General features: G+C 35.4%; 1 protein-coding gene across 4 annotated transcripts in view; it reads left to right on the top strand.

The window, feature by feature from the left end:
- Nucleotides 1-15,748: 15,748 nt before the first annotated feature.
- The window catches only part of LOC149816653 (acetyl-CoA carboxylase 1-like), a 40,798-nt gene continuing 33,292 nt past the window's right edge, over nt 15,749-23,254 (top strand). Inside the window, exons 1-12 of one of the 4 annotated variants that reach the window (XM_089986576.1) lie at nt 15,749-15,887; nt 16,667-17,051; nt 17,380-17,586; nt 17,699-17,860; nt 18,552-18,644; nt 19,150-19,245; nt 19,473-19,646; nt 22,236-22,329; nt 22,407-22,594; nt 22,693-22,743; nt 22,917-22,986; nt 23,067-23,191. In XM_089986576.1, coding sequence (XP_089842702.1) covers nt 16,677-17,051; nt 17,380-17,586; nt 17,699-17,860; nt 18,552-18,644; nt 19,150-19,245; nt 19,473-19,646; nt 22,236-22,329; nt 22,407-22,594; nt 22,693-22,743; nt 22,917-22,986; nt 23,067-23,191 — 1,635 coding nt within the window. In that variant the 5' untranslated portion in view covers nt 15,749-15,887; nt 16,667-16,676. Of the gene's footprint in view, nt 16,155-16,666; nt 17,052-17,379; nt 17,587-17,698; nt 17,861-18,551; nt 18,645-19,149; nt 19,246-19,472; nt 19,647-22,217; nt 22,330-22,406; nt 22,595-22,692; nt 22,744-22,916; nt 22,987-23,066; nt 23,192-23,254 lie in introns of those variants that run through there. The other 3 variants (XM_089986577.1, XM_089986574.1, XM_089986578.1) reach the window with 3 other exon arrangements.

The following is a 23,254-nucleotide window of genomic DNA, read 5'->3' as shown; positions in this document are numbered from 1 at the left end:
TTTTAACTTTTTTTATCAAAACATTTTGAAAGAACACAAACTATTTTCTCTCAAGGAGGACATTGGTTCACTTATAGAGGATATTTTGGGTTTGATTGCACTCATCTTTCGGTAGAGGACTACTCTATCAGTCTATGGGACAACCTATAGAACTAATGTTTAACTATCTATAGAATGATCCTAAGATAGGATTGTGTAGGCTTCACTAATAAGACAATTGAATTCTTAAGAACTATGCCAGCTTCAAGAAAACTGGTTAGCAGCATGAAGGAAAATACATATGACATGACATGATGAAGTGTAATGAGATGCTTTGATTGGAACTTTTTCGGTCAAGATAATCACATCACACTTTCATTGGACCTTTTTTGGTCAAGCTAATCACAAAGAAAGTTCTCTAGACAAATTTTCTTACTTATGAAAGATCAACTTTATTTTTTTAGAAAACAATGCAAAAGATATTTGATTTTAGCTTGCTTAAACTCAATGTTTATATGTTTTTTATGAAAAAATGACTATTAATCTAATGCATTGCCAAATGTTCCTCACTCTCTAGCCTAATAATCAACAATTAAAGGTGGGAGGGTCTTACCGACAACCAACCATCATTGTCAATACGAAACAAAAAACTTGTTTCACACGAGGGTCTCCCTAGCTTGATGAATAGTCGTTCAAGGTATAAGTTCTTGCTGACGACCAACCGTCAGTCTCAAGATGAACAAGCAAGACAAAGTGCATTCGAACAATAGCAAGACAAAAATTAATTTGAAATAACACTTCTTGCAAATGTTATCCCATGGATCCACGCATTGCTAAAAAGCCAATTTTTAGACAAAATCAACATGGTTTTACAGAAAAATTTGTTAAAATAAATCTTGTTAGAGGATAAACTTGTAAACCATTATGGGTCAAGTGAGACAACCTAAATATGCCAGAGAACTTTATGACAAGATAAAGATGACACTCATAAATGACAATGATGCATGACATAAGGCCATGACGGAAGTTATTATGGAAAAATTTAGAAAATGTCATATCAATGATAGCCTGAATCTAAAAAGATGATTCAAACAACTTTTTGTTTCAAAAAGGAAACTGCCTCTTGCTAATTTTTAGAAATGAATTTTAAGAAAAAAAAATTCATCAATTGAATGAATGCTTGACTTGGAAAATGTTGCGGACATTAGAAGAGTGAGCGCAAAATGAGTTGTGCACTTTGCATTATTTAGCAACAATATGATTCCTTGCCAATGTTGGTCTAACTTTACTTTTCAGGTTTTGCCCCTAATTGAAGTTTTCATAAATAGACAAGCTCACTCTTCTTCATTAGAATAAATCATTTGTTTAGCCCTCAAATTTCAAAGGAATTAGTCATAAAAGTACATGTATATGCTCATGCTTCAATAGCTACAAATTTAATCCTACAAAGATTGAGATTCTAAAAACTTTCAAATAAGCAAGACTCTTAGGTGGTTTAGGCCAAAAAAATGAGAGTTCCAAGTGAATACAAGGTTTGGACTTACGTTCTGATGCACTTTAATCTCCTCTCTCTAGAGTTTGCATCAAACTTATCCCATGTTGAATATTTTCAAGTGGCCAATCATTTTCCAAAGACTTTGAAGGAACAATAGGACATAGGTTATCAAACTTTTGAAATAAAATGGCAATAGCAATAGCAATGGATGAGATGGTAATGACATTTTTTTGGTATCATGAGGTTGGAAATGGATAATGAAGAAAGATAGATATTGCATCCTTAAACACGAGGTTCAAAGGTGAAACAAAGAAATTTGGATATTATATTCTCAAACTTAAGGCTCAATATAAAGAAAGGGGTAAGCGATCTTGAGCATCTTCTGCTCGATTCTTCAATTACAAATGAAGCATTAAAACTTTGAGAGCTTTCTCACTTTTTTTCTTCTCTTTTTTTCAATAATGCCCTTTTTCTCTCTTTTTTCTATAATAATGCTCTCTCTTTTTTGTCATCAGGTGATAACTTTACAAGGGAATCACCAAGAATAGGGGATGGCATGACTCATTCTATCTTATTCAAGTGGTAAAAAAATTGCCCCAAAAAGGGCAATCTTTTTTAAAATTCTATTTTTTATTTTGGATTTTCAATTTTTTTTATCTTTTATGGAATTTTCAAATAACCATTTCCAAAAGATGATTAAAACAAATCATTCACATTCCCAAAAGATCTGAGATTGATGAATGCATTATTTTGGACAATAAAAGGTTGAGTGCAAACTTGATCCTGATGATGCAACTTTCCCTCTAGTGATTCTTTCTGAGCTGGCAACGAATCTCTATCTTCTGGGTTTTGCCAAAACTGAAGTGGGGTTCACGATGCTTTTTTAATCTACCCCAACAATGGACTTGAGATGCCATAAGGATATGTTGGTGACATCTTCCCTTTGAAGTAAGATGTTGCCATTTTTCTCAATTGTCCTTCTTTTCAATCTTCATCTTTCAAAGGATTAGGATTAAGAATTGGACTTTTATTCCAATATTGCCCTTGATCTGGCTCCATGAAATGTTAGATAATGTTGATCTCCCATATCATTGATAAAGTTTGTTAGCCTTTAAACTCTCTTGCCCTAGCATTAACTTGTTCTACATAATATACATCACACAAGATTTCTCCACCACATTGAACTTTTGAGGCAAAGAATTGGATTGAATTGGCAAAGATCTTGAGATCAGAAGGTTGGCAATCAACATGAGCATGAGAATAACAAGACCACATCTTTTCTCGACACTTTTGAGTTGCCCAAAGAAATTTCATTATAAGCACTTTTTTCCCCATCAAAGGACACATGAAAATTTTTTATCTTAGAATTTTTCATGACATCATCTAGATAATTCATCTCAATATGGTTATTTGCCCCAGCCAAATCATCTAGAGCATCAACATATTCAAGTTCTTCCACTTCCACAGAAACTTCAAACACCTCTTGTTCCTCTAAAATAGGAGTGTCGGTGGTTGATTCAAGTATAACTGAATCTTCTTTTTTGGAGTCGTAATAGGACATTCTTCTTCTAGATCCCTGGCAGAACCTTCTTCTTTCTTCATGACTTGAGCCTCGTATTGGTGGACTTGAATAAAATTTTTAAACAAGGGCAGTGGTAAGCTTGTCCCCCAAACCTGACCCCTCCACTTCCATCCCTATGTCTATTGTGTAGTATTGATGTAAAATATTTTGGATTTTGCAATAGAATGGTTCTTGTCTTTTGTTTTATAATAGTATTTTTGTATCAAATATTACTATAATATAATTAAATAATGTATTTTATATTGCCACTTATAAAGACATTTTTATAAAAATTAATAAATGAGATGATTGTAGTCTGTCATCTTAAGTATAGATGTGATAGACGACCTTCCTCTTTATCTCAACTATTGGTCGACATGATTTATGAAAAGATCATTGATAACATATAATTGATAAAAAAAAAGATGGTAGTGACATGTCGAACTCTCTCTCTCTCTCTCTCTCTCTCTCAACTCATACGAGTAATTTTAGTTTTATATAGTAAAATATTTGACATGAACTATAAGTGTGTCATAATGCACATGGTATCCGATGATGTGCCCAACACACCCATGTTTTGACGTGTGCCTGACATAGAGAAAACCTTTTCCTCATAGGAGTAACTTGAAAATCTTGCAAACTATGCATTTTGTCACATATCCCACAACAAAACTATGAATTTCGTTGTCAAGGGCAAAAATTCTCAGCGTCATAGAACCAAATCTGACCAGCCTAACAACCTTTTGTACTAACATTTTTCTATATTTGTGGATTCGATCACCTCATTCACAATTGCCTAAACACATCATACACCACCTCATGCACAATGACCTAACCCAAGTCACAACTCCGCTCATCTTCTCTATGCACAACATTAGAATACTCTTTAATGAATATACAAAAGCACTCATCATTCGAGTTTTGAGAAGGAGGCGACACTCACGTCCCTCCGAACCAACAACCTCAACAACAATGCCATGCTCCCAAGGCCACGATGTGATTTTCTAAAAGCGACACTCATAAGAACTTGCAGCCTTGCATCCAGTTGATAGATATATGTCATAGTAAGCAACACTACCCAAATCATTCACCTATACCTAAACATTCACTCGCTTAGTCCCATGTCACTATACGTGGTTGAAAACACTTAATGTGATCCCTAAGAGAATTAGCTTTAACCCATATGAACTCCCGTACATACCAAACACTACACCTGGGATATCACTACAAGAAAAATATGGATTAGCGATGGACGCTTTTCATCGCTAATCTATTGCTAAACATGTTAACGACGGAAAGTGTCCATCACATAATCCTGGTCGCTAAAATGCGACAGAATTTATATGTTGCCAATCCGTCGCTAATTAGCGATTGATTAGCAGTGGATCATGTGCATCGCCAATCCGTCGCTAAATAAGGATTGATTTGGTTTTACGAAGGAATGTATTTTGTCGTTAATCCGTCGCTAAAATTTAATGACGAGTACGTATCTGTTGCTAATGTCCATCACCAATTTAGCGAGGGATTAGCGATGAATCAAATTCTATCGCAAAACATCGACTAATTTAAATTGGCGACAAATATTAGCAACGAATAATATCCGTCGCTAATTCGTCACAAATTTTTAAAAAAATATAATTTTTTTTTTTGAAATATGAATATCGAGAAAAAATTCTCGTTATACAATTTATATAACCTATGTATAAAAAACAAAGTACACATAAAAAATAAATATACAAAGCATGTGAAACAAATTTAACACAAGTTATAAGTTAAACAAATTTAACAACCCAGTACAGTCCTTGCCAAGTTCTAATTAGTTACAAGTACGTGAAACAAATTAAACACATGAATCTAATCCTCGCCAAGATTTGGGGCATTATCATCTTTATTGTCTCGATCTGCCCCTCCAGCCATGCCTCCATTGGCTCCTCTACGCTGATCATCAACAACAAACTACAAGAGAACTGAAATTTTAGTATTGATAAACAAGATATAATGAAAAAAATTATATAGAATGCACCTAATCTAATGCAATCAAAGTAAATGGCTGAATGACACATAGACTAGCAATAAAATTAAGGACAATAACAGAATTCAGATATGTGTTCTAAGACTAACAAAAAAAAATCATAGTGATTTAATCATGCAGATATGTGTTCTAAGGTTGTCAAAAAAATGTCACAGTGATACACGCATGCATATAATGTTTATAAGGTTGTCAAATAAATATGTTATGTGTCACAATCATGCATATATGTGTTATAAGGCAGTCAATAAACTTTCATAGTGATGAAATCATGCTTATATGTGTTCTAAGGTTGGAAAAAAACTTTCATAGTGATTCAATCATGCATATATGTGTTCTAAGGCAGTAAAAAAATTTCATAGTGATTCAATCATGCATATATGTGTTCTAAGGCAGTAAAACAATTTCATAGTGATGAAATCATGCTTATATGTGTTCTAAGGTTGTAAAAAAACTTTCATAGTGATTCAATCATGCATGTATGTGTTCTAAGGTTGTCAAAAAACTTTTATATTGATTCAATCATGCATATATGTGTTATAAGGCAGTCCAAAAACTTTCATATATGCTAATATCATGCTCATATGTGTTCTAAGGTTGTCAAAAAACTTTCATAGTGACTCAATGATGCTCATATATGTTCTAAGGCAGTCAAAAAACTTTCATAGTTATTCAATCATGCATATATGTGTTTTAAGGTTGTCAAAAAATTTTTATATTGATTCAATCATGCACATATATGTTATAAGGCAGTCAAAAAACTTTCATATATGCTAATATCATGCTCATATGTGTTCTAAAGTTGTTATAGTGATGAAGGAATGCTTGTATGTATTCTAAGGTTGTCAAAAAACTTTCATAGTGATTCAATCATGCATATATGTGTTCTAAAACAGTAAAAAAATTTCATAGTGATTCAATCATGCATATATGTGTTCTAAGGCAGTAAAATAATTTCATAGTGATGAAATCATGCTTATATGTGTTCTAAGGTTGTCAAAAAACTTTCATAGTGATTCAATCATTCATATATGTGTTCTAAGGTTGTCAAAAAAACTTTCATATTGGTTCAATTATGCATATATGTGTTATAAGACAATAAAAAAACTTTCATATATGCTAATATCATGCTCATATGTGTTCTAAGGTTGTCAAAAAACTTTTATAGTGATTCAATCATGCTCATATGTGTTCTAAGGCAGTAAAAAAACTTTCATAGTTATTCAATCATGCATATATGTGTTTTAAGGTTGTCAAAAAACTTTCATATTGATTCAATCATGCATATATGTGTTATAAGGTAGTCAGAAAACTTTCATATATGCTAATATCATGCTCATATGTGTTCTAAAGTTGTCATAGTGATGAAAGAATGCTTTTATGTGTTATAAGGTTGTCAAAAAACTTTTATAGTGATTCAATCATGCATAGATGTGTTCTACGGTTGTCAAAAAACTTTTATAGTGATTCAATCATGCATATATGTGTTCTAAGGCAATAAAAAAATTTCATAGTGATTCAATCATGCATATATGTGTTTTAAGGCAGTAAAACAATTTTATAGTGATGAAATCATGCTTATATGTGTTCTAAGGTTGTCAAAAAACTTTCATAGTGATTCAATCATGCATATATGTGTTTTAAGTTTGTCAAAAAACTTTCATATTGATTCAATCATGCATATATGTGTTATGAGGCAGTCCAAAAACTTTCATATATGCTAATATCATGCTCATATGTGTTCTAAGGTTGTAAAAAAACTTTTATAGTGATTCATGGTGAAGAAAATATCTAATTTATCATGCATTCATGGTGGATGTAATGATTTGATATATATATATATATATATATATATATATGATGTCATTCAATCACAAGAATCATGATGCATGCATTAATAACTTAATATTTTCATGTGCAAAACCATTCATTTGAAGCATTGATAACTTATCATTCATTTTCATGTGCAAACTCATTCATTACACAATACATTCATTTGAAACATGTTTTTATGATACAATTTCACATGGAAGGCATAATCAAATTGAAAATAACTTCATGTAAGCATGGATACAATCACATCAAACATTGCATTACATTCAAATCATTCATATCAAAATAATGTTAAACATGTATCTGTTGCAAACACACTCTAATATCCCGCTAACTACTACCATAACTAGCATGAAATTTGAACTCCAAAAATAAGAACACTTCTATTTTCATACATTAAAATCATGTTCAACATCATCTCCGAACTCCATCAAAGCAGTCCTAGATATCCACAACTAAGTGAGTGTGTGAACAGAAAAGTGTTGCATCAAATAAATTAAATAACCTATGATGCGCTTGCATCACTTACTCACCACGGGTATTTACCCGATTTGCATTTTGCTTGTTTCTTTTCGCATAGCATTTTAAGCCACGTGCGGTGCTTAATATTAAGCATTGCGTATTTTGCTTTGTTACACATCTGCAATGCACATTACTCTTGCCGACCAAAGACAAAGACATAGGGAGAAACAGAAGAAAACAGGCGGAGCCCCTTGCCAAAAAGTACCACTGGTAGGGGGGCGGGGGGGCCTGTTAGCTGAGCAAACACAACGATAGGGAGAGCGGAACCCCCTGCCATTGTTGCTTAAACAAGGGCAAGGGGGCAGAGCCCCCTGTCGGAAAGTATCAGCGGCAAGGGTGCGGCCCCCTTGTCGGTCGAGCAAACACAACGGCAGGGGGGGCTGATCCCCCTATCGATATTGCTTAAACAAGGGCAGGGGGGCGGAGCCCCCTACTAAAAAGTACCAGCGGCAGGGGTGCGCCCCCCCCCAAGCCAACCGAGCAAACACAACGACAGGGGGGGGGGGGGATCCCCCTGCCGCTGTTGCTTAAACAAGGACTGGGGGGATCCGCCCCCTGCTAGAAAATACCAGTGGCAGGGGGGGCTCCGCCCCTTGCTGGAAAATACCAGCGGCAGGGGGGCTCTATCCTCTGCCGGCCGAGCAAACACAGTGGCAAGGGGGGTGGATCCCCCTGCCGTTGTTGCTTAAACAAGGGTAGGGGGGCTCTCCCCCCGCCAAAAAATACCAGTAGCAGGGGGGCGAGTCCCCTGCCGACAGGTTGGAAAGAGGGACAGGGGGGAGGTGAGCTCACCGGCATGGTCACTGGTGGACTTCGGTCGAGTTGCCAAAGTCGGAAGAACAAGTGGTGGGTCATCGACAGGGTCACTGAGGGAAGATGGCGTCGGTCGGTGTGGCCAAAGAGGGATGGGCGTCGGTCGGTGTGGCAGAAGAGGAAGGCAGTCACCAGAAGGGGGAGAAGGGAAGGGAGGAGGTCGCCGGAGAGGGAGGCGGTCGCCAAAAGGGGGAGAAGGGAGTGCGAGCAATGGGGCAAGAGAAAGGAAAAGAAAGGGGGCTCGCATTAGGGATTTATGAGAAATTTAGCGATGACAAAATTCTGTCGCAAACTTCATCGCAAATTTGCGACAGAGTTTGAGACAGATTTTTTCCATCGCGAATCCATCGCTAATTAGCAACAGATTCGTGACAAAAAAAATTTTGTCACTAATTCTGCAAATAATTCAAATGTTAGCAACAAATAGTTTTCTCTAGCTAATCCATCATAAATTTCTGTTGCTAATTAGAGTTTTTCTTGTAGTGTATATTATCTAAATAGAGAGATACTTAACCAAATCTCTAAAGGTATCTATCTAATGATCTGTTGGCTCAACACTTTATCGAACAATGTTCTACGTCTGTGTTGCCACACACTGTCGTACTAATGATGATATCATTGTCCATCGCATGGTATGCTACCATCACACGTCACTGATAGCCCAATGCATATTGCTCATTACTACCCCCAATGTATTTTCCACTCAATGGCGCTCAACACTCTGTTGCCACATCCCAACAAGCTTGGTCTGTGACAGTCCCTCCACTTAATCCTTCAACGTTCTTGTCAAAGTGGGTGCAGGTAAGAAAGTGTCCTTCCTTTGAATTACCAATTTTCCTTCTCACTCATCTTTGGTTCCACTTTACATCACCCTTCTTCACTTGTAACTCTCACTCAAAAAAATCCAACTTTATGTCAGAGTACTCTTTGAACGTATGTTCCCCTTGCGCACAACCATCTTTATCTAGCTTCAACTTGCTGTTATTGCAACTTTCAGCATGTTGCATCCCATACCATGACATACATTAAGTTACTTTGATAACGGTCTATCACTTTCCCTTGCGACCTATTGTCTTGCTCATTCCCTAAACCATAGGGCTATCCAAAGGCACTTTCTGCCCAACATGGTCCTCGATATTTGCAGAGAACAAAGACCATCAACACGTGTCAGATGAATGTCTGATATTTTAAGGCACCAAACTATGGTTTTCAATAGTCCATGGTCAAACTGGTCCTCAAAATGGGGGATGCCCTCGTGCATACCACCCCATAATGGTATTCTAGTCACTTGTCCAACATGATCAACTTTCGACTTAATGCTGTAACTCTTTCCTAGAGTCAACACACTGCAACTTTCTTGTAGAGCCAACAAACACGTTCTTATATAAACCAAACTGATGAAGTAATAATGACAACCTTTTACCACCCATACAACAATCAATGAAAAATTGTCGAAACACAATGGACCAACAATAAGGAGCATCTTGCTCAAAAGGTGGGTACTCCACAAACCCACAACTTTATCATCTTATTCGTAGATGTTTCTACTTCACACTTTCATCGTCTTGCTCGAACACTTGAAGGAGAAAATACAAGTCTGATTGAGTCTCCCTCACTCAAAAGTGTAAATCCTTTTAGCTAAATAATCAATTGTGCACTCTTTGCATCGTGCACAAAGCAAACACCATGATCCACCTATGAGCTGACACATAAACTGATAGGAATCGATCACACATGTGCTCATCATATCATAGTGTCATTATGCCAACCCCGGCACACATCGGCTTACATATGTCCCTTAGCCAACTGAGTAACAACTTGGCACATCTTCTTACCATCGACAGAATGCCCCATACCTTCCAGCCAACAACTCACTTTTATACTCAGTCCACCATGCCTCAATTTCAAACATACACATACATGGGACAAACCAATATTCTTATTGGTTTTGATACTTGAAACTCATATAAACGAACATTGTCCTCTTTAGTGTCAGATTAACCCTTAGGTTTCTTCTACTTTAAATGCATAACTTATGTGTCATTGTGTCTCATCTTACTTCGAAGGCATGTCATGTACCACTCAACCATCGGCAACATCACCATAAATTGTTATGCTATGATAACATTTGTCACAGGCAAAAATTTTCTGCGAGCCCGTGTTGTGCCAAAAAACCAAATTTGACCAGCCTAACATCCTTAGGCCTTGCACAAACTTTTGTGTTTGTCGATTCGATCATTGGCACTGCGCACTACCCCATGCATAATTGCCTAAACAAATGTTTGGCCTCACACAATACCTTATGTGAATGACCTAGCCCAAGCCACGACTTCGCTCATCTTCCCTATATGTAGTGCCATTGTATTCTTCAATGAATGTACGAAAGTAGTCATCATTCAAGTTTTGAGGAGCGGGCAATGCTCATGCCCCTCCAAACCAACAGCCCAAATTCAACAATAACGTCATGCCCCAAATACCACAATGTGATATCCTAAAAGTGTCACTCAGAAGACCTTGTAGGTATCTCAATAGACGGGAGAAGATTGTTTTTAACTCTCAACCTTGCAACCAATTGATAGTATGTGTCATAGTGAGAAACACTATACAAATCACTCTCTCACACTTAGGCATTCACTTGCCTAGCCCCGCGCCACCATACACAGTTGGGAACACCTAATGTGATCTCTGAGAGAATTAGCCATAACCCACACGCACTCTCATGTGTACCAAATGCTACACATGAGATATCTTATCCAAGTAGAAAGGTACTTAAACAAAGCACCAAAGGTATCCATTCTTTGATCCATTGGCTTTTCATTTCCATTAACAAATGCATCACTACAACTTAATTGCAGCCTTATCATATTTATGTTCATGTATACGAATCATAAAGTGTGTTTTTTTTTATTTGATGCTTATGTTAAAAATAAGTTTTTTAATCTTATGTGCTCCATTTCTAGGTTTATTAGGTCTTTCACGTATGTGATATGCCTAACAACTTTTGGATTCATTCTCAAAAAGTTATCAGGTTTTATTATTCTTTTATTTATATTTTAATTTTTTATCTTGTTAAAATTATTGTCTTTTAGAAAACTTGAATCTGAACATAAAAACATAAAAAAAAAAGAAAAACCAAAATTTTAGTTGCTTCTCAAAAAGGTGCTCTTGATAAGTTTGTTATTAATAAGAAAAATATAAATTACTTGAATGATGATACTATTACCTACAATGAAGAAAATTTGGATGATGTTGAAATGAAAGAAAGTGAGAAAATTGTCAAAAAATTAGAAGAACCAAGAATAATATCTGAAGAAATTTATGACATTATAGAGGGAGAACATGAAAAAGTAAATGAAAAACTTCAAAAACATTTAGAAAGAAAATCACAAATAATAGTTGATTGATTATGACCCATGACATTGGTCAATAAAAGATATAAAATTATAAGATTTATTAGTTGAAAGAGGCCAAATTAGAGAAAATAAAAGAATTTTTTCTCTTGATCAAGACTCTAGACATTTTTTTATGTTCCATTATTTCTTAGAATTACTAAATAGAGAAAAATATGATAGACCATGGTTAATTTATTCAAAAGGTGTGGATAAAGTGTTTTATTTTTGTTGTAAGTTATTCACATTGAAACCTAATAAAATTCAATTAACTAATAAAAGAAATAAAGATTGGAAGAATCTTAGTAGAATATTAAAAAGTCATGAAACATAATGCTTAGGTTGAGTTAGATAAAAGATTATTAGAAAAAAGGACAATTGACAAAAGTACTCAAGCGACAATAAATAAAGAAAAAGAATATTAGAAAAAAGTTTTAGTAAGTATTATTGTCGTTGTTAAGACTCTTGCAAAAAATAACCTAGCATTTTGTGGATGTAAAGATAAAATATATCAAGAAAAAAATAAATTTTTTTAAGTTTAATTGAAATGATAGTAGAATTAGATCCAATAATGAAAGAACATATAAGGCGTATTAAAAATAATGAAATACAAAACCATTATCTTGGACATAACATACAAAATGAATTGATATTATTGTTAGCTAATATTGTTAAAAATATTATTATTTCAAAAATTAAAGAAGCAAAATATTTTCAATAATACTTGATTGTACAACCGATGCAAGTCATCAAGAACAAATGATAGTTATTTTAAGATGTAGTGATGTTTCCACTATTTCAATACAAATAAAAGAGTTATTTTTAGATTTTTTAGATGTTGATGACACATTTGGACAAAGTCTTTTTAATGAACTAATAAATGTAATAAACGGTCTTAGACTAGATATTAATAATATAAGAGGATAAGGTTATGACAATGAATCTAATATGAAAGAAAAACATCAAGGTGTGTAAAAAAAGAATACTAGATTTAAATCCTAGGGCATTTTACACACCATGCGGTTGTCACAATCTTAGCTTAATACTTAGTGATATGAATAATTCTTGTCCTAAAGCTATGTATTTTTTTAGAATCATACAATATATTTTTTGCTTATTTTCTTCTTCTATAAAACAATGAAAATTTTTAAAAGACACTCTTCCATTGCTAAGTCTTAAAACATTGTCCATAACATGATGGAAAAGTCGGGTTGAAAGCATTAAAGCAATAGTATACCAAACACCATATATAAGAGATGCATTATTAAATTATCTGAAATTAGTGAAGATGCTAAAATAAGAAGTGAAGCAGAAAGTTTAGCTACATATGGCATAGAATATTTTGAATTTTTATTAGAGTTAGTTATTTGGTATGATATATTATTTGTCATTAATATAATTAGTAAAAATTTGCAATCTAAAGATATGCATATTGATGTTACCATAAGTCAATTAGAAGACCTTAAAATTTTTAATTTTTTTTAGAGAAAATAGTTTTAAATCGTCTTTAACTCATGCCAAAAAGATTGCAAGTAACATGAAGATAGAGCCTATTTTTCATGTAAAACATAAATTTTTTAGGAAAAACTATTTTGATAAAAATATTAGTGATGAATCAATACAATTAGCGGAAGAATCTTTTAGAATTAATTATTTTATATTTATTGTTGATCAAGCCATCTCCTCCATTAACATTAGATTTGAATAATTTCACAAATATGAATATTATTTTGGTTTTTTATTTGACTTAGAAAAACTAAGATCATTAGATGACGAAAGTTTAAAAGTATGTTGTGTTAAACTTGCATGTTTTTGAAAATATGATATATATTTAGATATAGATGGCATAGATTTATTTTTAGAGTTAAAAGTCTTAAGAGAAATTTTAATAAAAGAGATAAAGAATGTAATTGACACACTAACTTTCATAAAAAGATTAAACTCTTTTCCAAATGCACATATTGCTTATAGAATATTCTTGACCATACCTGTTACCGTTGCTTCCACCGATTTTTTTTTTCAAAATTAAAATTGATTAAGTCATATCTAAAAAATAACTATGTCACAAAAAAGATTAAGTGGATTAGCTATGCTATCTATTGACAAAGCTTGACTATAAAGGTTTAATCAATATATTTGCATCATTAAAAGTAAGAAATGTAGATTTTAGATAATATTTTTTAAACTATTTAAAGTTTTTTGTGTGTAGTGTGATGAATATATATATGAACCCAATTAGTAAATATGGAGGATACTAAGAATTTAAGGAAAAAAAGGTGCAAATTTTTATGTATAATAAAAAAATTAGGGCCTCATTTGGAGGCTTCGCCTAGGGCCTAAACTTCTCTTGAGCCGGCCCTAGACCAAAGTTGCACAAATCTCATTGCACTAGTAAATGGATCCTCATTTAACGACAAAGAACCCTCATCGAGAACCAGATCACTTAATAAGCTTGCTCCCCTGTGAGATAAACCTCGGGGAGGTTTCACAGTCACCGGTACCCAAGCATTTACCCAGTTAAAGGTACAAAGTGGTGTGGGGTCACCAGTTAACAAATGGAACCTGAGTCGAGCAACCTTCGCATCAAAGAAAATGTGCTTAACGTGTGCCTCCAAGACAACTTTGTATTGAGCTATGTTTCTTTCATAAACCCACTAATTTTAAACAACTACAACCAAGTAATTTGTTTGAAGTTTTGGAACATTTATTCTAGAACATGTAAATTTTGTAAGTGTGATAAGAAATAATCACAATTTTACAATTACTATTTTTAGTAGTGACAAAACAATTTGATCTAATAGAGCAAGTTTGCTTTCAATGTTGATACCTTGCATTATCATGCAAGTGGAAAACTAGCAAATTGGGTTTTAAATAGTTTCTGTTGTCTCTTAACAGTTACATAACCACAGAGCATGGGTGCATGAGTCAATATATATTAACTTAATATGCGGGTTTATTCAAGAAAAATTAGGAAAAGTCAAAGCATATGTTTTGATAGCTAAATACAAGAGTTCCTATTTCTGTATTCATAGAATTAATGTTTCTTAATACTATTAATAAGATCCTCACCTGCCCTTATGCCGACTTTGCATCGCATCCATTTTTATAATCGAAAGTTTCTCCGACTGCAAATTGTTTTAAAGTGCCCTGTTCCACAAATCAAACAAAGCTGTTCAACATGAATCAATGTTTTAAATCTTCTTATACGATAAGAAACTGAAATCCATTAGGTGACCAGTCAACCTAATCCCAAGTTGGTAACCGAGTACTGTGGTGCCCCCGCATCCTTGACTTAGTTAACTTATATGAACAATCACAAACCAAGGTCACCACCTTATAGAAAACAAAATGGATATGAACTTAGCACAGGTCATCAAGAAACAGAGTCATGTTGAAATGATCATTATAGTTTATAAATGATTGACTAATTAATCACTTAAGAACCAAGTAGTTGAGAAACCTAGCCACCAAAAAGAATAAAAAGATAAAGAAAACCAGGAAAACAAGTCAAACAAGCAAGAGAGGTGATAAGGTGGAGGCAGATATCCACATGATGCAGCCACCATTCCAACACCATGGAAACTAACATTAAATAGAATGGGCCCCACCTTTGTTTGAGATAAAAAAAAGGGTATACTGTCTCATTAGTTTAGAAGCACCAATTGCATGAATTCTCTCGCTCAAAATTCAGAAAGAAAAAAGAAAATATCATTAATGTTGGGGCAAATATATAACAGATCAGAATTCCCCTTACATCACCCTTTTCTCCTCCCTCCCACAATGGAAATCAACATGATGATGATAATTGAGAAAGTGACATTGAAAACTTTTGGTGTTTATACCAAAAGCTGCCCTACTGACCTGCATTAGATAAGTTGGTTGGCCCAACCCCTTCAACCCTCAGTCAATCTCTACCACCACCACCACCACCACCACCACCACCACCCCAACACGTAATGCATTCCTCAGCAAGTTGAAAAATCAAGATGTGGGTGGCCAAATCCTTGGAAGGGGGCCCTGAGACCAGAAAATTCGTTAATAGTTGGGAGATTAACTGCACTTTTTTTTCTTCACCATGGTGTTTAATGAGGGTCCGAAAACAAAAAAATGGGATGAATGGGAATGGGATCTCCTTGAATGCATGGGGTAGTTGCGAGCTAACTCCACAGAGATAGGTGGGCAGATATCACGTGGAACTCTAATGATCACCGCTTCTACTTACTACCGGCCCTCTATTTTATTCATAGACAGTTTTTGAAGAAAGAGGTACTTTTATTTTTCTCTGCGTTTTTTTTTCTTTTCTATATTTTTTTCTCTTTCTGCGGGGGTGTTCTATGAAAGGAGCCGCCAAAATGCAACCGAATTTGGTCTTTTTTTGAGGAAAGCTGAGATGGGCAGCTGTTAGTTTTGCGTAAATCTAATTTGTGGGTTGTGAGGAATCGGTTTTCTAGAGTGGTGGGGGAGATTGGTTTAGATTTAGTATTTGGGTTGCTTGAAATTTGTGGAGTTTCCCTTATTTTCTCACTCCCATAGGTAAAGTGTTCTCGATTTAGTTTTTTGTTTTTTTTGTATTTGACTTTTTGATCAAGGGATGCAGCATGTTAGAAGTAGATTGTTTTGACAGAAATTCCTACTTTTTCCTTCTTGGTGTTCGAGATCCTTTGTTGTTTCCCAATTTCGTAGTGTTTTGGTTGCGTCTCAGTTTTTCCTTTTGGTCGTTTATCTGGCGTGTGTGTAGCGGTTAGACTAGATGGGCTCTCTTCCTCAATTCAAATAATGATATTTGATAGTCGGAACTGTCTTCGAGAAATCTCTTTTGGCCTACGGAATGAAAAAATCTAAGATGACAATGAGAGAAGTCCGCAATACCCTTTTTGTTTTATTCTAACTGTTGGGCCCAAGACAGAAGTAGACCGAATTATGGTGTTCAAAAAGAAAATCTACTTATTTTTTTCATTTGTTTGTGATTCATAAGATCATCATCCTCCCAGATACTTTTTGGCTTTGAGGGGTTGTGAAGTTTCATGTATCTTTACATTTCTCAGTGGTGATAGCATGGCGGAGTTGCAAAAGGGGCCCGTGATGGGTGATGCTTTGCTCACAAATGTTGTTGTGAACGGGAAGGTTCAAGTGAGGAACGGACAGACGGTGTCACAGATCGACGAGTTCTGCTCGGCGCTTGGCGGGAATAAACCAATTCACAGCGTTCTGATTGCTAACAATGGGATGGCGGCAGTCAAGTTCATGCGAAGTGTTAGATCTTGGGCCTATGAAGCATTCGGAACAGAGAAAGCCATTCTCTTAGTGGCCATGGCAACTCCAGAAGATATGAGAATTAATGCAGAGCATATCAGAATCGCCGATCAGTTTGTGGAAGTGCCTGGGGGGACCAACAATAATAACTATGCAAATGTGCAATTAATCGTGGAGGTGGGCATAAATTTTCTTTTGTTTTTATCTTTCACCTATGTTTCTGTAGCTTCATACTGCCATGATTTCAGTGCACAGCCTCTTTGTAAGTCCACTCAGCATGTTTAACTTAAATATTGTTAGCACCAAGTTATATAAATGGATTTTCTAGGGAAGAAATCACACTATAAGTAGGACAGAGCCATTGTTGGTTGCTAACACTCTCTTCTGGATTTTCCTTTTTTCTTTTTTGTTTGAAAAAGTTTTGATAGTTACATGGCCAGTCTTGCCAAAGTTCCATAGTTTTCAAATAAGTACGCTTGTTTCTGAAGTTTATGGTATCATACAGATGGCAGAAAGGACACATGTTTCTGCTGTATGGCCTGGTTGGGGCCATGCATCCGAAAATCCTGAACTTCCTGATGCATTAAATGCCAAGGGGATAATATTTCTTGGACCCCCAGCTTCAGCAATGTCAGCTCTAGGAGACAAAATTGGATCATCTTTGATTGCTCAAGCGGCATCAGTGCCAACCCTTCCTTGGAGCGGGTCGCATGTAATCTACTTTGCCTCTTATTTTATTTTGTCAGGAGAGGCATGTTCTATCGTTTTTGTTGGAGTGTATGCATCAAATAAGCCAGACGTGGACTTTTTCCCTTGATGTTTAGGTCAAAATACCTCGTGAGAGCTGCTTGGATTCTATTCCAGAGGATGTCTACCACGATGCGTGTGTGTTTACAACAGAGGATGCTGTGGCTAGTTGTCAAGTGGTTGGTTACCCAGCCATGATCAAGGCTTCTTGGGGAGGTGGTGGTAAAGGGATAAGAAAGGTTCGTATTATCTGTGTGCATATTGTAATGGCAAGTTAAATGGGACCTTTCAATATCACAGAGTTAAGTGCTTATATTTGATCTTCTTTGAATGGGAACGTTGTTAATTGTTACACTGTTGTGGTGGGACACCATATTGATTGATTGACAAAATGACCAACAAAGAAACGTGTTTATCTAGTTGACACTTTCATATGCTAATGTTGAGGCTTTGTAGGGTCTGCATTATATGGGAATGGGATATCAGTCAAAGACATGAAGTCCAAAATTTTATATATCCTAGGCACAGTCATCAGTAATCTCAATGTTTAAATTTACCACATTTTTAGAGGCTTTTCTTCCAAAAAGGAAAAAAATGAAAAAAAACCATCATAAACTGTAAATATTATTAAAAAAGTAATGATAATGATATCATACCATTTTATCAAGCAATTCATTTTCCAAAAACTCATATTTTCATTTTATTATCATTATTTTTAGAAATGCTGATAATTTTCTTTTACAAGAGGGGAAAACCATTTTATTAAAATCTAAAAGGACTGTGGTAGAAAAGCTATACAATCGGTTACAACACGTGACTGCTGAAAAATAATTAAAAGAAAAGTAAACACTTTCAAGATATCCTATTCTTAATAAACCTGGTGAAGTCAAATCTGATAAAAATACTGGTGGTTTTTTACCCTTCTCATAGGTTCATAATGATGATGAAGTGAGGGCCTTGTTCAAACAAGTTCAAGGTGAAGTTCCTGGATCTCCAATATTTATTATGAAGGTTGCATCCCAGGTATGGTTATCTTGTTTGACTTGTTTTCCGATTCCCATAGACATTGTTGTATCTGCTTGTAGTTGCATATTCACAGAAGTGGCTTTCTGAGATGCCTAAACAACTTTGGAGTCCATGGTGCCTAGTGACCTAACAGCAAAAGCAGTAGTTTATTTCTACACTTCACGACTTTATCTCATATTTCTTCACTTGCCAGCAACAAGTGAAACCTAATGTAATAACACAAATGTGCAAAGTTAGCAGATACAGTTTATTCATTATTGGTTGTTTGCCATCTCTAAGTAGACGATGCAATCTTTTGTGGGATACATATAATATGCATGCTAGAACAGTATTCGTGTAATGCATTCTGTTGCAATATTATCTTGCTAATAATTAATTCAGGGTATACATTTGGTTGGTTGAAGGCAAGCTCATTCATGAAATCTTTGAAAGAGGAACTAAGCATTTTAAGCTGGTGCACTTGTCTCCCAATGTATGATATAATTTTCTCTGGTGCATGCAGAGCCGGCATCTGGAAGTTCAGTTACTTTGTGATCAGTATGGGAATGTCGCGGCATTGCATAGCCGTGATTGTAGTGTCCAGAGAAGGCACCAGAAGGTATATTATGCTGATTTATATTTGATTTTTCAGTTTCATATCATCAGTTTGATGTCAACCTTAATTTACAGTATAAATGAAGTCTTTTGTCCTTATCACAGTATTTATGTATTCTATGTTTGTGACTTTGTTCAATTGAAAAAAATAGCCAAATAATTTCTTAGCATTGTTAGCCTGTAGTTAGACTGTTGAATGTTCACATTAATATGCTCATTTATATGTTGCAGATTATTGAGGAGGGACCAATTACAGTAGCTCCTCATGAGACTGTGAAACAGCTAGAGCAGGCAGCTAGGAGGCTGGCCAAATGCGTGAATTATGTTGGAGCTGCTACCGTTGAGTATTTATACAGCATGGAGACAGGGGAGTACTATTTCTTAGAGCTCAACCCTCGTTTACAGGTTTGTGGATTTTTACTCCTGTTATGTTCAGCGCATAGTCACAAATATCGGTATCGGCTATATCCTGGTGAGGTATAATATCGGGATATTATAGGTTTTCGAATAAATCTCAAAAAAATCTCAGGATTTGAAAAAAATTTGAAAAAATTGAAAAAATTGAAAAATAGGAATATATATATATATATATATATATATATATATATATATATATATATATATACACACACACAACAACAACAACAACGCCTTCATCCCAAACATTTGGGGTCGGCGATATGAACCAAAAAGAAAATCATTTTGGGTCCTCCACATGAATCCTTCTCCTCCACTCATTTCTATCCAATGTCATGTCCTCGGTGAGGTTCAAAGCATTCATATCCTTTCTTATCATCTCCATCCAAGTCTTCTTAGGCCTACCTCGACCTCTTTTAGCTAATATATTTTCCCATTTCTCCATCCTTCTAACTGGAGCATCATTAGGCCTTCACCGAATATGCCCAAACCATCGTAAACGATTCTCACTCATCTTATTTTCAATGGATGCAACGCCTACCTTCTTACGTATTTCCTCGTTCCGAATCTTATCTTTTAGTGTCTTTCCACACATCCATCGAAGCATACACATCTCAGTTACACTCATTTTTTGAAAATGATGTCTCTTGGCAGCCCAACATTCCCTACTATATAGTAAATCAGGTCTAATTGTCGTCCTATAAAACTTCCCCTTCAATCGCAATGGCATTCTACGATCGCACAACACTCCGGTTGCATTTTTCCATTTCATCCACCCAACCTTAATCCTATGATTTACATCTCCATCAATTTTTCCATTCTTTTGAATGATAGATCCAAAATATTTAAAACAGTCATCCACCGTTATTTCTTGCTCACCAAGCTTCACTACACTCTCATCACTACTTCGTTGCTTACTAAAGCGACATTCCATATATTCTGTCTTACTCTTACTCAACGTAAAACCTCTTGCTTCCAAAGTCTGTCTCCATAATTCTAACTTAGCATTAACCCCAACTCTAGACTCATCAATCAAAACAATATCATCAGCAAACAACATACACCATGGCACATTTTCTTGAATTGATCTCGTAAGTTCATCTATCACTATAGCAAAAAGGAAAGAGCTTAATACAGATCCTTGATGTAACCCAACCGTTATAGGAAAATTGTTTGTCACCCCTCCACAAGTGCAGACATTGGTTACTACTCCTTCGTACATATCTTTAATTATACTAATGTACTTGAGAGAGATACCTTTCTTCATCATTGTCCACCAAAGAACATCCCTAGGTACTCTATCATATGCCTTCTCCAAATCAATAAAAACCATATGCAAATCTTTGTTCCCTTCTCTATATCTCTCAATAAGTTGTCTAAGAAGATGTATAGCTTCCATAGTTGATCTTCCAGGCATAAAACCAAATTGATTCTCCGATATCATGGCAACCTTCCTCAACCTATACTCAATCACCCTCTCCCAAAGTTTCATAGTATGACTCATGAGTTTTATACCACGATAGTTTGTGCAATCTTGTATATCACCCTTATTCTTATAGAGAGGCACCAAAGTACTCTTCCTCCACTTATTAGGCATCTTATTTGTCCGCCAAATCTTGTTAAAAAGATTTGCCAACCATACTAAACCTTTTTTACCCAAGCATTTCCAAGCCTCAATAGGTATACCATCCGGGCCAACTGCCTTTCTGGATTGCATTTTCTTCAAAGTCTCCGCAATTTCTTTATTTTGAATCTTGCGCATAAAGTCACGATTCATCTCATGAAAAGGAATGGAGAAGTCTCCAAGATCCTGGGCATGCCTTCCATTATATAGCTTATCAAAATAATCTTTCTATCTCTCCTTAGTCTCCTCATCTTTAACTAAAACCCTTTGCGTTGCATCTTTGATACATCTAACCATACCCAGATCCCTCGATTTCATATCTCTCATCTTTGCAAGCCTATAAATATCCTTTTCGCCCTCCTTGGTATCCAACTTGTCATAGACCTCCTTATATACCTTATCCCTCGCGTTTCGAACTACTTTTTTAGCTTCCTTCTTTTCTATATATATATATCATAGTCACAAATATTGGTATCCTTCTTTTCTTCCTTCCCTTTCTCTCTCTTTCCTTTCCTTCCTTCCCTTTCTCTTTATTCTTTCTTTCCCTGTTGATGCAGCCTGTCGAGAACTCGAGAACATCAGGGTCAAGGTCAAAAGACCCCCTTACATTTCTTAAAAGTTTTAAAAGGTAACCCTAAACCAAAAAGTTATACATTTTATACCAAAACTAGCCTATTAAAAATCAGTAAGGACATATGTATCCCCTTTTTTTCAAAAATCCCCAAATACCCCTACACTAACATTTTTAACTTTTAAAAAAGCAACTGTTGTGATAGCTATAATATAGCGATATATATAAATTACTGATATTTTACCTTTAATATTGCTTTCCCATTTTACAGCTTTAATATCATGATATTTTCAAAATATCGGCAATATCTGTGACTATGGTTCAGCGTGATGTCTACTTGAAACCTCTTGGCTTGGTTATGTAGAGCCACTTTTTATTTTAGGTTGAGCATCCTGTAACTGAATGGATAGCTGAAATCAATTTGCCTGCTGCTCAAGTTTGTGTTGGGATGGGTATCCCCCTTTGGCAAATTCCAGGTATGATTCAGCATTCAGTGATCATTTATTAATGAATTTCCTTACAGTGCTCACTAATCTGCTCTTATATCTGATAGAAATAAGACGCTTTTATGGGATGGATGCTGGTAGAGGGTATGATGCCTGGAAGAGAACATCAATTGCTGCCACACCATTTGACTTTGACTTGGCAGAGTCTGTCAGGCCGAAAGGCCATTGTGTGGCTGTTCGTGTGACTAGTGAGGACCCAGATGATGGTTTCAAGCCTACTAGTGGGAAAGTGCAGGTTGGACTGTTGAACTAAATTTAGCAGTTTTAGATTCTGGTCACCAAACTGCTTTCAGTTTTCAAGTAATTGGAAACATTTGGTTGACATGCATGCAGGAGTTGAGTTTCAAAAGTAAACCAAATGTTTGGGCCTACTTCTCTGTTAAGGTATAATTTCCAGAACATTTTTTATGCCTTTTCTGTTGGGATGAACTTTGTTGATCATTTGATGAAGTTGTCCTTTGTTAACATTCTTTGAAAGCCCAGGGTTTACCAACCAATCACAATTGTTTAATTAATTGATGCATCATGTGCTTGGTGGTCTTTCATGTACTGAATAGCTGAAAGTTGCATTATTATGTGATTTGCAGTCTGGAGGAGGCATTCATGAGTTCTCTGATTCTCAATTTGGTATATTTCCATTTAATGCACTGTTTGGATTTTCTTCTGTTAGCACTGTCACTGCTGAATTGTTTGAATAAATAATGCAGGACATGTTTTTGCCTTTGGTGAATCCAGGGCCCTAGCAATAGCAAATATGGTGCTTGGCCTAAAGGAAATCCAAATTAGAGGGGAAATACACACCAATGTTGACTACAGCATAGATCTTTTACATGTAAGCTGTGATTGTTTTTCCGACAACTCTGCTTCTCCAAAGATGTACTGATGCTCTCAAAGT

This window comes from Nuphar pumila, chromosome 14 (assembly GCF_984573655.1).
Source record: "Nuphar pumila chromosome 14, dmNupPumi1.hap1.1, whole genome shotgun sequence".
Lineage (NCBI taxonomy): Eukaryota > Viridiplantae > Streptophyta > Magnoliopsida > Nymphaeales > Nymphaeaceae > Nuphar > Nuphar pumila.
The sequence above is the reverse complement of the archived record's forward strand: the minus strand, read 5'-3'. Positions and strand labels throughout refer to the sequence as shown.